Raw genomic sequence first — 16,574 nt, 5'->3', positions numbered from 1 at the left:
CCAAGTGATCTGTCCTTCCCTTGCTTTAGTGGTGACCAGTCCAAAACGAAAAACTGCTAACAAAGAAAGGAAGTGTGAAAAAACTTTAGAGTGGGTGCAGACAAATGCAGTAAAACTTTTTTCTTTTGCAAACTGACGTGGTAGAAGAGACAAGATTCACAAAAGAGCCGGTCTGCATTTTCACCAAGTTAATAATACACTGTCCTCCTCCTCTAAGTTAGCTGATCATCATGAGCGTTTTGAGCTACTTTTGAAATGCACCACTGAAACTTTTTATCTGGGGAGTGGTAAGGAAAACATGCCAAGCAGTTAAACAACAGATGAATTGCGTACTTTTTTTCTCCTGTAGGTATGAAATCAATCCCATTGTATTCAAATTCTATCATAAAAATGATCTTGTAACAGACAACTATCCAAACGTAGTATTTTAATAGTGTTTTAAGTATTTTAAACCTCTAGTCATCACACTTCAGTAAGTTTATCCAAGCAAAATAAAATATTAACATTGAAGTGAAAAATGTGCTCAATTAGTTATAATCTTGACAGTAAAGGTTTCAATTCTTGAAATGCATGGGTTTGCAAGTTAATTTGGGAATGCATCACCTCTGTCGTGCTAGCAAATTTCCTATTCTCTCCTTTTCCCACCTATATCTTAACTCTTCCCCTCCAAAGAACGCAGAAACGTCATTCTAAAAATCTTCATGCATTTCAGCTAGAATCCCAGAGGAACAACAGAATTGTGTGGAGCTAGTACTGCTTTATATGATATTTCTCCGTATGGCTATAGCTCCATTTGGTGATCGCATACCATAGCATTTGAGCACCGTTCATGCAAAGGAAAAGCGGCACGGAGAGGGAGCAGAGGTGGGATGTGATGACTGGTTAACAAGTCCAGAGAGTGATTCCACAGCCCAACTACAGAAGAAGATGGTCTGATCAGGGAATTCTGGACCCCCTGTGCCCATCAGCTGGTCCAAGTTGCCCACCTGAAGAAGCCATGCCCCGCTTCCTCTCAGCCTGCCTGATAACCATGGTTATGTAGGTCATTGTGCACCCTCACATTAGGTTTAGCCCAGTATTAGTGAATTACTGGATTTACTGTCATCTTGACCCAGATAATGATACTAGTGATTTGTATTTGTAACTGCACCATTATTCTCAGATAAAGTGTTTATCCCTAAAGCTATAGGTGTGGTGGCTGTTACCATATCCTGAATCTGTAACTTGGCTGGGCCACCTCTGGTGTCAGAAGTGGGGTATGGTACACAGCATCGTTACCTGCCCCAGCCTTCTAGTAGGTGCCCTAATTGGTTGTTTTGCACCCCCCCCCCATGTACACCAGATTCTCTGTCGGAGGGATGTACCTGTTCCCTTTTCCCTAGCTACTTTAATTAGAGAAATTCAGAAAGACAAAAACACGAAGGGGAAGTTACTCTGCCTATTCCTCTTCACTCATTGTCTCAGAAATACTGAGCACCGTTTGAGTGCAGCCAAAGCCCGAGCTGTCTCCCTGCAAAAAGAATTCTCTCAAGCCCAGCAGGATACTCAGCCTGCGTTTGAAGACAAGGCTCTCACCACTGCCTCTGTTAAAAGCGTGCAGGCTTGCGCAGAGAAATCAGAGCGCCTCGTGGTCCCCCTGGTGGCAGCACCTGCCCCAGAAAAACTTGACCGACAGCTGGAAGCTACAGAAAAGGGAGTTTCTTCAACAAAAATGCATAAAACTTTATATATTGACCAAGAAGACTGGGAAGGAAATATTTGGTTCGATTTAGATTCAAACAATGATACATCAAATTCTTAAAGTCCAACCAGACTTACAAATCTCATCCATTATTGAAACTGAGTATAATGCTAATGGAGGCATTGCAAGTATCTCTACACGCCCTTTCACAAACCTACACCTAGCCAAATTAAGCAAGTGCTATCGCAGATCTATTACTTTGAATTACCTAACCTGGCTTGGAAATATGAGGGGCGGATACCATCCAAATTTCAGAATCAGAAGCCCAGACCCTCACTTTAGGGTCTGAAATCTGACTACAAATTCCACCAGAAAATACAGACTGTCTTTTGGGCTTCAACAGCTTATGTTCAAAGAGAAGCACCCCAAGATGACTGAGGACCCTGGCTTTTCCCTGGCCAATCCCACCGATTTATAATTGAGCATAGCTAGGTTGGTTATCAATCATGCTTTAGATGTAGGCTCTGTGGCAGATGAAGACCTATCATCATTGCACTGAGATGCCGTGGTGCCTACTAGTCAAAAAGGGTCCACTCACAGGACATATAATGTCAAAAGGCACTGGCCTTACAGGTGCAGCACCCAGCCCCACACAGTCCCTGCTATTACAAAAGGTAGTTTCTGCTGTGCCCTTTCTGTTATTTTCCCGTCTCCCTAAAGACGAAGCTACAGTTACCACCAAACCCTATTGTGCCCCTGTAAGTTAAAAAAACCCCTATGCCTCTGTGAAAGGGCCCTGACCCAAAGCACCTTGAATCATGGAAAAAGCCTGTTTGGCCCTGGGCATTCCCGAGTGGGCAATACACAGAGTCCCAGCATCAGTGATACTGGCTCTTGCCAACACCCCACATTGTGCCACACATTCTCCCATGGGAGGTAAAGGCCCAAGTGCCCCTCCTGCCATTCCATCAGCTGGAGCCTGGACACCCCAGCCTTGCATCACCCAAACTTATCAGAGGTCCAATTAGCACCACAGGAGGCTGGTCCGAAGCCCCGAGTCCCTCTGAGGTGCTATGGAGGGTGCAGCTTATATGGTAGAAGTTTTAGGCACTTTGGAAATTATGGCATGCCCATGTCCCTGGTTTTAGTCAGCTAGTCCATTCCCTGTATTCCTTGCTGCAAAAACATTTCATCTGGGACTGGAACACAAGTCATCAACAGGCCTTAAGCCTTCTCCTAAAAAGTATTCAACAGTATCAATATTTAGGACCTCTCAGCCCTACTGCGAAATCTGAACTCAGGGTGGAGTAGCATGGAAATTGTGCCTGGTGGGGACTGTTCCAGGAGAGAAGTTCCAAGGACCCTACCCCTAAACCAATCCATTTTGGTAGCAAGGGGCGGCAAGATGCACAATCCTCATATTGCGAAGGGGAGCGTGCTTTACTTGCTACCTTTTCTGACATTGACAAACTCCTTGGGGATCATCCCCTTACACTTAGGGTTTTACATCCTATTCTTCATTACATCCTTCACAACATTCCTTTCCCTCAAGGATGAACTCAGTCCACTGCCACTCAACATTGGGGTTTTGGTATCCCTGTCATCACTGATGGAGCCCAGCCTCCAGGCCCCAACCACTGTGTTCTCACCCGCCTCACCCTTCCCATTCCTGTAGCTACCAGTGACCACTCGGATTTCCCTGTTACCCAAGTCCTTCCTTTCACCACCCCACAGGAGGGTGCCTGGTTTACCGGTGGCTCAGCAATCCTTTGCAATATGCCTGGTTTGGGTGCGACACCAGCGTCTATACCACTGATAGCCAAATCGTTATGGTGGATTGCCACGGTACTGCCCGGATGGCTAAAACTCCTGGCCCTTTGCTTAGCCATTCTCTCCTCTGCCCATACTGTCTGACCCCTGGGTTGTTCTTCTAGGTGCAGCTGGTGGCTTTCCCTCTTAGAAAGCATGCTCCTTCTGTACTCTTGGGGCAGAAATTAGGGGCCACCTTTTTGAGGAAGATATTTGCACACTTTGGCTGTGGGCCATGCTGATCCCATTCTGCTCACCCCACGGCTGAGGCTAGGTGGAATGACTGAGCAGATGCCACTGCTGCAATCAGAGGGGTGGAAGTGATAGTGGACACTGACACCCACGATAAGCTGACAGCAGCCCAATAGTAGCAGATGAAACTGAGGAAACCTTAGCTCAAATCTGCAACTTGGAATGTGGACCCACCATGGCAGCTCTCTGGTTGCATGAGCACTGGAGTTATCCCACTGTTGAAGCTTTAGCCCAGGTTGCAACACACTGTGGAATACATCTTCAAATGCAGTGAACTGAATGTATTCAAATTGTACTGACAAACGGGAAAACTGCCTTATGGAACCTTGCTACTTTAACACTGGTAGGAGGAAAACCCCACAGCTCCCCAATATGGAATCCTTCCTTGAGACTGTATTATACCTCCATAACCCACGAGCAGAACATCACAGTTAACTGGGGGATTGTAAACAGTTCAAATGGGAGATACCTCTATATGAGTTAAGGGACCAACACATCGGTGGGTCAGCAATCAGCATGTAGTATGCCTATGTTAACCCTTTTGTAGCATGACCCTTATATTTTCTCACTCTGTTGATACTGTATGCCTTTAGGCAATAGGTCTGTTAAGTGTAATACTATTCACACATCTCCAAGTCCCTCTCCTACTTCCCTTCCCAAACCCAGCATATCATCCATACCCTTATCAGTATGAATTTATCTCTAATTGAATCGTTTTTGTAATATGAACACTTGCATCGACTACTGAAACAGACAAAGAAGCAGGAACAAGAAACTTTAATAATCATGGTATCAGAGATCAAACAAATCCTGCAAAGTGTGGTTGTTTGTTTTTTTTTTTTGTTTTTTTTTTTTTTTTTTGTTTTTTTTTTTTAAAAAAAAAAAAAAAAGTCAAACATAGTTGGCAGGAATCCCTCTTAGGACTGCCTTCCACCGTTAGCGGGATATGGAACATCCTACTACTTTACCTAGTTGTTATCCTTATTTTGAGTGGCTTCCTATTTGTTTTAGTTGTCATATTAAAGATTTGTACTTGGGTTTTGGCCCGCACTGTTCTGATGGTTTCTTGGCACGCCACCTTATTGACTGTCTTGTCTCAATTTAACCCTTCATCACTCCATGACCAGACTCCTCTCCACACCTGACACTCCCAGTCAGGTGAGTAGTGTCAACACCAGTCTTGGGCTTATCCTGCCATGGCAAGACGACCACCCTTTCCCCCTCACAGTCACATAAGCAAGGGGTGAAAACATGGGGCTAGTATTGCCTTACACAGTGTCTCCTCCATATGGTTATAGCCCCATTTGGTGATCGCGCATTACTTAAGGTAGCGCCTGAGCACCATTCACACAAAGGAAAACTGGCACAGGAGGAGAGCAGAGGAGGGATGTGTTAACTGGTGTCCAAGCCGCTCATCAGAAGCTACGCCCTGCTTCCTGTCAGTCTGCCTGATAACCATGGTTAGGTAGATCATTGTGTGCCCTGACACGAAGTTTGGCCTGGTATTACTGAATTTACTGTCATCTCAACAGAGATAATTGTACTACTAATTTGTATCTGTTACAGTAGTGTTACTCTGAGTTAAACTGTTTATCCCTAAAACTGTTGATCTGGTGTTTCTTACTGTATCCCAAAACTGTAACTTATCCAGGCCAACTTAAGTCCCTACAAATTGTTCCTACTTCTGAAAGTGATTAAAGCCTTTCAGGTTAAAGCAAACTAATTAATCAAGCATCTCAAAAATATTAAGCAACAAAAATAACCTCACACCAATAGCTATGGGAAACTGCGGATACACAGAGAAAGGAAACCAAGAAGTTTCATTACCGTTGTTTAACGCTAACAACACTGCTATATTGACCAAAGATTTGCCAAGAGAAACAATAAATCTCAGCTGCTTATCCTTCGCTTTCTGAGATCAGGCAGCTGCCTTCTGAAAATCTACTCAAGTATTCTGGTATACCCTTTAATTTAATTTCAAAAGCTAAAATACAGAGTATCAAGTAAAACTAGTGTCAGTCTGTTAAACAAAAGGACTCACAGGCCACTGTTCTTCTGTTGGAGTGCCCAGTGTTTCAAATATTCTTGTCAGCTGGTCAAGATCAGAGTCTCCAGGCAAAAAAGGAACCTGGAAGAAGGCAACAGCATTTGATGGAATTAACTTCTGAACTTCAATTCTAGAGAGGAGCTTTGAGCTATCCCTCATAATTGCAGGGCAAAACATCTTTGTATACCAGCTGCCCACAAAGAGGTACACTGAATATTTGAGGCTTTCTAGTGATGTCCAAATAGATTCTGAAGGTTTCTTGCAACCGAGGCTTGATATCACTCACTTGATAGCAGAGAGCAAAACATAAGATTAAACCACCACCACATTAACGTAAAATAACTAAACATAGGAGAGGAAAGACTTTACATCTCAGTTGCCAGTTTAAAGTCGGTTGGTCACAGTGATCTTTCTGTCATAGAATCATAGAATGGTCTGGGTTGGAAGGGACGTTAAAGATCATAGACTCATAGAATGCTTTGGGATGCAAGAGACTTTTAAAGGTCACCTAGTCCATCGCCCTGCAATTGGCAGGGACATCTACAACTAGATCAGGCCAATCCAGCCTGACCTTGAATGTTTCCAAGGATGGGGCATCCACAGCTTCTCTAGGCAACCTGTTCCAGTGCCTCACCACCCGTCATCTGCTCCCTGAAGTTAGGTTTTATATGTATATTCAAAACATTTAAAGTGAATTGTAACTGGATTACACAAGCAGCAGTTAGGCTGATGGAATGAGATCACAACATGAGGGAGAGTAGTGACCCACTCGGACAGAAACTGCATAATCAGTGTCACAGCTCATTTAAACTAAGCAGAAGACAGAAAAGGGGATATTTTCCCAGTTCAACTTGGAGCTTGTGGATCAGGTACACAATGCAAGAAAAAAGGGACTTTGTGACCAAAGCAAAATTATGAAGAAGTAGAGGCATTATTTAACTAAGTAGGATAGAAAGACCGTAATGAACATCTCTATTAGGTAGTGTACTAAATTTTGGTGTCATGAAAGCCCCTTGAACATAAACTGCTTTTGTAAAGCTCCCAGAAGTTGCATTGTCCCTCAACCCAGTACACTCAGTAGGAAAACAGACAGATACATTTAAAACTACCACAGTGATAAAACACACATTTTCTGCTTTGTGAGAAGCCAAAGAATCAACAGAATTTAACAATTTATTTGCTTTCTGACTTTCCTTGAGTTTATCCAACTTTAGCAGGTGTAATGCATATTTATGTACACATCACTAGTGCTGCTTAAACAGCCACTGTACATTTCCATTTCTGCACTACCAACCAAATTGTACCAGCACACCTGTCTGTGTGATAAACGAAGGCAGAAGATTTCTTTCAAGGTGTTTTCAGACTGACCAGTTCCCCAGTCTGGTTCATGCCATGGCCACACAAACATTTAAGGCATGGTGCAAAAACCAAGCAGAAGACACTTACTCATGGAAGTTATGTTATATTATACTGCAGGTTACCTCATGCTTTCAGCTGTGTCTGTGCCCCCGCCCACTACTCCCCACCTCACACTTTCACTCCTCTCCAAAGAGCTGCATAATAAATGGTCTACTTCAGTAAAAGATACTTAAGGACCATTACATCTGTGTACCGTACTCAGGAGCAGCATAGGATTAGCCTGATGTTAACCTTCAGCTTCATTCCAGTATTGTCAACTAACCACAGCTTAGAAAATTATCGGTCTTCTGTTCATTACAAATAAACCTACAATTAAGGTACTGGTGATAATTATTTACAGCTATTGAGGAACAATGTAAAAGGGACAGAGTATGCATGTATCTATGATGTCACATTTCTAGCAGGATAGCAAATGAAAACTGACAGAAGGCTGTGTGAAAGGGTAGCACTCAGAGGATTGGAAGAATTATCTACTCGACCTTCCCCAAGACAAGACTGTGACAGTTTGTTGCAATTTTTTTACTCAGCTGTTTTTAAAGACTTCCAATGATTGTGATGCTTATGGAACCTCAGTCTATTCCAAAACTTCACTTTCTTTACAGTTAGCAAGCTTTTGGAAGCTTTTTTTCCCCCCTCCTCTACTTCCTTTCCTAACTGCCTTTGCTTGCTGCTGTTAGGAGAGGGAAAGCCCACATACAAAGTTGTAACGCACTGAAGAACAAATACAAAATGCTTACATTTGAAGACTTACCCTGAGGAGCAATTCAGCTAAAATACAACCAACAGCCCACATATCGACACCAACACCATACATTCTAGCCCCAAACAATAGTTCTGGGGCTCGGTACCACCTGAAAAGAAAACACATTTTGGGAAAAATCACCTGGGTTTACTCATGTCAAACGCTGTATATTGTAGCAATGCAAAAACTACAAAGAGGATACTGTTCCTGCCTATATATTTTTCAGACACTGAAGAGCTGTACTCTACCCTGCAAAGTGTTTTGTTTAAGAAAGACTGAACAAAATTGTGCATTTCTCACCATGGGGTCACATATAACCACAAATTAACTACAGTTTCACCTGAGCTGACTAACAAGCAACAGAACTGCAGATGTGCAAAGGAAAAAAGTATTCCACAGGCAGGTTTGCATGTTATAAACCGAAATTTTCTTTAAACTTTATGTTGAAGAAATGACAGAAGGACAGAATTCCTTCCAGCTTCCAAAAATCTCCATACCAACAGACGTAAATATAGGGACTAGTTTTATGCAAAATGAACCTTGACAGCCGTTGTTTAAAACAGCTACTTCCACTGCCCAAGAACAATCAAGTTTAATGCAATGATCTGATACACGCTGTAGCATTTCTGCCTTTTGAATAAAGGTGTTGAAACAAACCAGCTTTGCCTGAATAGTTTCAGCATTACAGCAGACAAAAGGAAATACTTTGCATATTTTGCAGTCCTGCTTTTTAAAGCACACGTTAAACAACATTAATAAATATTTTAATTGGTTCAAGCTTTTGTCTCATAATAGGTATTGTGACTAGCTACAAAAAAAAGATTCTAGGTCTCATGATTAACAGAAAGTAACAGCTGTCTTGCTCTGAAAGCCAGCCTTACAGGCAGATACATAATATTTCTATGTGTTTCAGAAGACTATCACACCCCAGAACAACCCCCATGGATGCATACTCTAGCAGTTGTTAAGGAGACTTTGCTAAACAATGCTTTCTTGTGTTTTCTTTATGAGGCTCTTGCCCCTACAGCCATATCACATGAGCTAGATGTCACACTTTGAACATGTTGATTTGACATGGCGTATTTCAAGAGACACTGCAAAACAGCTACACAATTACTATGTAAGAAACAAAATAGAATGTCTTACCTTGTTACTACTTGGTGTGTATAAACTCTATTTGGGCTTCCAAAAGATTTGGCCAAGCCAAAGTCAGCCAATTTTAAAACTCCATTTTCATCTAACAACAAATTATTTGGTTTAAGATCCTGTCAGCACAGAAAGCAAAGAATGCATGTTGTCAGTGTTGATAAAAACAGACATACAATGAACATCCTGGCTGGCGTGCCATAACAGTATTCTAAAATGCAGGCTTTTGATTCTATTGTAAGTCTACAATGTGAAGAAAAAACCCTAAAAAAACCCAGGAAATCAAGTATTTCATCATACCTGAAAATCATAGTGAAATACACCCATTTAAATATTATCATATTTAAGCTGCAGAGTTTAAAAAAAAACCCTGCCTCCTGATAGGTTTTAGCTTTGCTGCATGAACAGCAGTTCTGTCTTAACTGCATAGCTGCCAAACGAATAATAAAAAGACCTTGCAAACGTTTCAAGTAACTGTAGAAATCATGGAAGTGATACAGTTTAATACCATAACAGTGTGTTGTGTGTTGACCTCTGGCCAGAAGCGAAGCACCCACACAGCCATTTGCTCACTCTGTTCTCATCCCACCCTCAGCAGGAAAGAAAACTCTGGGAGCAATATTAAGGCCGTTTAACAGGTGAAGGAAAGAGGGGAAAACCCAAAGAAACAAGCAATGCAATGGAAATCATTCACCGCCTTCCACAAGCAGACCAATACCCAGCCAGACTCTGAGCAACAGCCACCTTGGAAGCCAAAAAACCCCTTCTTCCTCTTCCCCAGTGTTTATTGCTGAGCATGGCGTTATGTGGCATGCAATATCCCTCTGGCCAAGCTGTCCCAGCTGCATCCCCTCTCCACTTCTTGCCCACCCCCAGCCCACTCACAGGGGCAGGGGCAGAGTGGGAAAAAGAGACAGCCTTGACAGTGCCCAAGCGCTGTTCAGCAACAGCCAAAACACTGGTGTGTTATCAAAACTGTTTTAGCCACAAGTTCAAAACACAGCATGTTACCCGCTGCTGTGAAAAAAAGTTCAATCCATCCCAGCCAGACCCAGTTCACAGTGCTAACCAAAGTCACATGTAACTTGAGACACTTTCATATAAATATCTAAACGATAACCACATCAGTAATTCTTAACATTTCTGGTACTGCTTTTACCTCTCCAAAACAGCTAGTATGAATGCTTATGGACTAAGAACATCTGAACTTCAAAACTATCTTTATTAGACTTTAGACTCAAATTCTATCAAATGTGACTTTTGTTACGGCATAAAGGGTGTCAATTCAGTACAGGCTTACCCTGTGGAGGATCCAGTGCTGATGTAAATATTCTAATCCTTGAAGTGTCATCAGCATATATGCCTTGATGTGAGATTGTGTCAACACAATACTAGTATCCTTTATAATAACCTGTAAAGTGTTAGATTGTAAAGCTTACCATTCAAGATTAACTTACTTCCATTCATTCAGCTCAAAAGTTATTTCATCCTTTAAGACAAAGTTTGAATTGGCAATCACATATTCTCTACCTTTCTCACCCTTTTTCCAGAAAAATAGGTCTATTCTGGAGACCAGAAATTGACATAGGGAGTCCAGATAACCTACATGAACTTTGCATAACCAGCAAATGTGAAAATGGCTCGGAAACACAAGTTTATTTTATCTCAGTTCCAGGTTGATAACCAAACTTACAAGACAAAGATGTACACATAAAAATGATAAATGTGTCAGTAAACTTGAAATTACGTTCCCACTTATTCCTTCTTTCTCCATGCAACCTAAGCATCTAATCTTTGTAAATGCAATGGTCTCCTCTTCTATTTCCAAGAAGACCAGGAAATATGGCCACTTTACTATATTTTAACAAATCTACTTACATTTTCTACATTCTTTTATTTTTAACACTAAAATTCTATGTAAACATCCTGTTTGAAAGTATTTTCTACACTACTCCCCAAATCTTGCTTGTTAATATTACTATCCAGTTCAGTAATAGCCTTTCCTAAGCTGTTTGAGACTTAGAAAATAGCTGTCTAAGACTGCACAAAATTTCACGTATGCCGTGCATGCCCAGTCACAACAGGCTGCAGTCCCAAATGGTGGCCTGAGTGATACCACAATACAGTCAAATGCTCTGCATACCACAGCATTATGGAGTGCAAGAGTATTTCATTCCTCTTTGTACACTGTATCTTCTTCAGCATTAAATGTTGCATAGTTAATATGTAAACAGAATGAATCCTCTAGAAAGCCTACTCACTGCTTTAACTTCTAATAGCAAAATACTGATCTAACCTCTTCAGTCTTGCATTCATCTAAGTTTCAGCAAGCCTGTCAATGTTTTCTTTTAATATTTTAAATGCCAGCCGCAGTTCTTAACAGCATACGCGTAATGAGCTAGCTTAACAACTACATTAATTTCAGTCCAGAGTAGGTATAATGTGTGCATATACAGATCCGACATGAATTGCCGTCTGGGACAGTCTTCCAAAATGAAGAATCTTGCATCAAAATATCTGATACAAAGACTTCCGCAAAGACAAACTGACTTAAGGTCTTGGAGAATGAAACATCTATAAGATGCTGATTTGCAAGTACATCGCATTGATACATTTAAAAGAATGGTTCAGTACCATCTCATCACTTGGTATACTTTAGTATCAGACTTACTTGAACATGTTTGATGATATTATGCTTAGCAACTGCACTCTGAGATGCTGATCTATGACTGAGATTCTACGCTCTGACTGGAGTCCCAGGAAACTAACATAGTAAACATAACCTGTTTCTTGGAGATCATGCTGACAAGTATTTAAAAGCAAAGGCACCAGCTAAGAACTCACAAAAATTGTCAAATTATTCAAACTACTTTTAAGACATGATCTTAATCAACTGACATAACGAAAATCACCTTTCTAACACGGACAAATGTAAGCCTGTCAAAGTAGCATTTTCAAAAACCAGATACTGAAGATACTGAAATAAAAGTGCCTTTAAGGAAATCTTACCTCTAGATCTGTTTCCATAAAATCAAACACCAAACTAATATTGGACTTGTGTCCAAATGCATCTAGAAGCTGTAAAACAAAACACATTATGATGAAACATACTCTCATACTTCCAGTTTTGGAAAATTCTGCACCATTATAGTCTGCATGTGGATTTTCAGCTTCCTGAACTGGTTTAAGCTTTTTGACTTGCAGTACAAAAATTCTTACTCAGTGTAGCTTCTTAACTCAGATCCCCCCAAAAAACAAATCCCCATTAAGTACAGTAATAACATTTTATGCAATTGCCCCTCCTTCTTGGAATTAGGAAAAAAAAAAAGAGGGGGGGGAAAGAAAGAATTAACTTTACCATGTTAGCTACAACATACAATCTAATGCACACCTTGTCCTTTCCCCAAACTTTGCTGTTCTGCAAAACTCCTACCCTTTCCTGAAACCAGACTAAGTTTTCCCATGGATTCAGCTCTGTGTATCTGCTTCCTGTAAGTATGCAGTATTTGGAAATTCTAAGTGTTAGGTTCATTAACTTGCTTTCAAAGATATTCTCAGGTGTGTATTCATCTTTGTAGCAAACTTTCTAGGATAAATAAAACTCTTTGGAGAATATCCAAACAGCTCTTTCTTAGGATGAAGCTGCAGAACGACAGAATCAGTTTTTAATTTGAGATAACACAAGTGTGATGCTCAGTAACAGTAACAGATCATCTAACCTGGTATTCTGCCCTCAAGATGAGGCAGGTATGCTCTCCGTGGTGTGGCTCATTCCTCACAGTCTCAGTATGATGCCATGTGAATTACCCAATTACAAGATAGTCATTTGCATAGTTCACAACAGCAGTGACTGTGCTCATGCTCTTCCTCAGCAGAAACCACGGTAACAGGAGATACTATGCAGGTGAGCCTACGGGCTTGGCCACTTTTTGCAATTCATGCCCCTTACACTTCCAACATCTCCAACAGTTTTATCAGGACTGCTAAGAGGAGTACAACCTTGTCTGTTACCTTCAGTACCTGCTTGTGGACCTGCTGATCATAAATTTGTCTAATTCCTTTTTGAACTGCTGATGTTATCTGCTTCTACAACGCCTGTGGCAACACATTCAAGAAATTCACTACACACTGTGTCAAGTAGTACAATTTCCAACCCCTCACCCCCTGATGCAGGTATGTTTTAAACACCTCTCTTAATTCTAGTACTGTGGGGTTTTGCAAATATCAGTTCTGCATGCACTTTACCTACGACCTCAGTTTTCTAGACCTCCCCATTCCCAGCCTGTTCTCCAGAGTGAGGAATCCCAGACTTTTTCGTAAAGAAGATGCTTCATCCCTCAGCCATTTCAGTTGTCTTTGCGCATTCTCTAACTTTGATAGCTAAAGCAACCACTTTGAAAGTAAGTTCTCAACCCAGAAGAGAACCATATTTCCACTCTGAAAAAGTTAAATAAAATACCTGGAAAAATTCATATATGGTCTAATATTTATGGCAGACCTTCAAAACATCACTACTAGCTAATTTTAAAATATCTTTAGCTCCAGCTAGGTATCTGTAGCTGGAAGTCAGCCTAAACACAACTGAAAAGATAGAGGTTTTACTTCTCCCAACAGAAGTTTTAGCACTAAAATCTAATAAGCCACATGAATCCCACTTTACTATTGCTTACAAAAGCCTGCTTTTGGCTGTCACCAGTTCCATGTGAGGCAAACCATCAGATAAATTCAGCACTGCACTCATTTGCAAGTCTATCAGAGAGACGCAAAATCAAGTAATCTAAATTTCCACAATTCTTTCCACCATTAATATACACATAGCCCCAGGCTAAAAAGTAAGAGGATTTCAAAATAAACTACTTTGTTATTGAAATAGGTGTTTTGCCATAACAGTTGTTCTACTGTCCATTTTGGGCTGGGAAAAATAGTACAAATAAAATTAAGTACCATCTCCACGTTCCAACTAATTCTAAATTTCAGTTTGAACTTGTACCAAAAGTACCTGAGGACTAACTCTAAAAGTAGCATTCATTTTACTTACACCAATAATATTTGGATGGCTTAGCTCCTGTAACAATTTTATCTCCCTGAGGGCTGTTCTGTTGATTCCTACATGGGGGGGGGGGGGGGGGGGGGGGGGGAGAAAAAAGATGAGAGACAGAACAAAATTAAAAACTTTGGATTACGCTCCAAAGAAACCTCTCATTCTGTTACTCACTGATGATTTACTACTACAAATTGCTTTTTCACCACTCAACAATTTGTTAAACACGTACATTGCCATAGACAAGTAGATTGCTGTGGAATAGAAGTGGATATACACTTTCTTCCACAGCAAATGAATTCTACACCATAGTAATCAGATGTCGATTATGAAGCAACATGTCCCCCTTTTGGCAAAAAGGGAAAGTTCTACCAAAAGCCTAAGGGAAAAAAGAAAAAAAAAAAAATCACCTTTTTCAGGGTTTTGTAAGCTTTGGTTTTATTTTAAAGAAAAGATACGTCTTGCAAATATCAGTTCTTTGATGTATCTCACTTCCAGAGGGAGGCACACTGACAAACCTCATGAATATATCTCTCTTCTTTTTGACCTAGCATTATTTAATAAGGCAAGGCACATATCTCTTTCCATATTCATGCTGTGGCATAAAAGCTACAGTGGCCAAAACCTGCTCACCCTTGCTTGAATCCTTTAATAGCCAGATTTTATCGAGAAAAAAAACAGTGTAGGATGGGGGCGGGGAACAGTGCATTTTGGCAGTCACACTGACTGCACTGCATCAAACCCTGATTCCTGCAGGGTAACAATTCCTCCTTCAAAAAAACTGGTATGTATGACTTGTACGAAAGCTGACCGGCAAGGAAATGCTCCTGTGGTATGCTGTGCAGGAAGCTTCAGCTGCACATGAGCTGAAAAACAGTGTTCTCCCAAAACCTGGGATATGACTCAACACATAAGACTGGCAAACTTTTGGGGAAAACTACATGGATTACTTTACACTCCTGCTTTGCCTATTTCAATGACCTATTTTGGAATCAAGTTGACGACGGCTGTTGCTTTTGGGTGGACAAAGCCTTGGATTAACAAAAAAAAAAAAAGTACACCAGGTTATCAGATAAAACAGGGAAACTAGACATGATCATTATTTTTAATAACATCTTTGAACTATAGCTAGACATTGTATAGGCCAAAAGCAATGACTGTCCTTAAAGGACATTAGTCCACTGAAGGCCAGGTGGATCACAACTCTCTTGGCAGTCGGCTCAACCGTGAGACTCTGGGATGAGCGCTCAGTTTCTTTTTAAAAATTCTTCCCTTAGAATGGAATTGGAGAGCTAAGAGCAAAGATTCCTCACTGGAAAGCTGGTAACCTGATGCAGGATCCCTGAAGGATGGCAGCCTACGCACATACAAAATTCTATTGCACCACACAGGCTGTAAGAGAAAACCAGGATTATTGGGTTTTTACTTGCAATATTCATGCCTAAAGGCATGTGGCTGGTCAGAGCACACGATCAAAAGACACTTCTCTGTAGACCTGATTTCTCAACATAGAACAAACCCACACAGAGACAAGAGTTTTAAGGTCTTGTTTTTATCAACTTTTGTCTCAGCATAAATCACAAAAATAGAACAAAGGAAACATCTGAAAACAGAGATAAATACTCTTACCTGTCTTAAATATTTAAGGCACAGAGATGCATCAATACAGAAAGGTATTCTAAACTCAGTGCTGTAAAGATTATTATTCTATGCTATATTCATGTTTGTATTCCACTTAAATTGAGAAGCTAAGCAGTTACATACTCGTATTTAGACATATACTATGCATGCAGGTATCTCTGCTGCTTTTTTCTGTCCCTGCAGTTTGGGAAGCAATCCTCTACTAAGCCTTACACTGAGAGTTGATCTCATTTTTCTCAGCCAAGTTATGGTATGTGAAATTAATGTACCAATTTACCAAAAAAAAAAAAAAAAGCAAACAAAGCACAGCTTCTGCAGCATGAACTAGTTTTAAAACTCACCATCTTTAGCTTCTGATCTATGTCCCAGTTTAATCTGAAAAGAAATGTTTCATATTTTTAAGGTTAAGCCATCTGCCCCAACAGTAGGGGATACATTCTTTAGTATTACTCTTCTAAGACATAATCAGTTTCAGTATCATAAAGCACTTTACCAGCTAGGACTGGGTTTGGGTTGGTTCCCCCCCCCCCCCCCCCCCCCCATAATTGTTTCTACAGCATTAGTTTTTATAAAAGCTTAAAAACAATCACGATGGCACTGAAAACAGACATCATGCAAACTGGCAGCATAAAATGCTTTGTAGCCACAAAGCTTTATTATACCACTAACGAGCTTCTCCTTGGGGAGAAATGAGGGTAAAGTAATTGACAGTCATCTTAGAATGATTCTAGTAAAATCAGCATACTCTGTAAACTTGGGCTGGCTTAAATCCTTCCATCTCAATCATCTACTGCCC

The 16,574-nt window shown here is 40.8% G+C and overlaps 1 protein-coding gene across 10 annotated transcripts in view; it reads right to left on the bottom strand.

The window, feature by feature from the left end:
* CDK7 (cyclin dependent kinase 7) overlaps positions 1-16,574 on the bottom strand; it is a 62,355-nt gene that overhangs the window by 38,404 nt on the left and 7,377 nt on the right. For 8 of the 10 annotated variants that reach the window (XR_014230656.1, XR_014230657.1, XR_014230658.1 and 5 more), the window contains 7 exons: positions 16,120-16,153; positions 14,135-14,202; positions 12,106-12,174; positions 10,397-10,507; positions 9,097-9,215; positions 7,960-8,059; positions 5,784-5,870 (listed from right to left, as the gene is read on the bottom strand). Coding sequence is in view for 7 of the 10 variants with exons in the window: in XM_082335962.1 (XP_082192088.1) it covers positions 5,784-5,870; positions 7,960-8,059; positions 9,097-9,215; positions 10,397-10,507; positions 12,106-12,174; positions 14,135-14,202; positions 16,120-16,153 (588 nt within the window). In the remaining 3 variants the exon portion in view is untranslated. Of the gene's footprint in view, positions 1-5,783; positions 5,871-7,959; positions 8,060-9,096; positions 9,216-10,396; positions 10,508-12,105; positions 12,175-14,134; positions 14,203-14,369; positions 14,471-16,119; positions 16,154-16,574 lie in introns of those variants that run through there. The other 2 variants (XM_082335967.1, XM_082335966.1) reach the window with 2 other exon arrangements.

The sequence above is a fragment of the Platalea leucorodia genome (assembly GCF_965183815.1).
Source record: "Platalea leucorodia genome assembly, chromosome: Z".
Taxonomy (NCBI): domain Eukaryota; kingdom Metazoa; phylum Chordata; class Aves; order Pelecaniformes; family Threskiornithidae; genus Platalea; species Platalea leucorodia.
The sequence above is the reverse complement of the archived record's forward strand: the minus strand, read 5'-3'. Positions and strand labels throughout refer to the sequence as shown.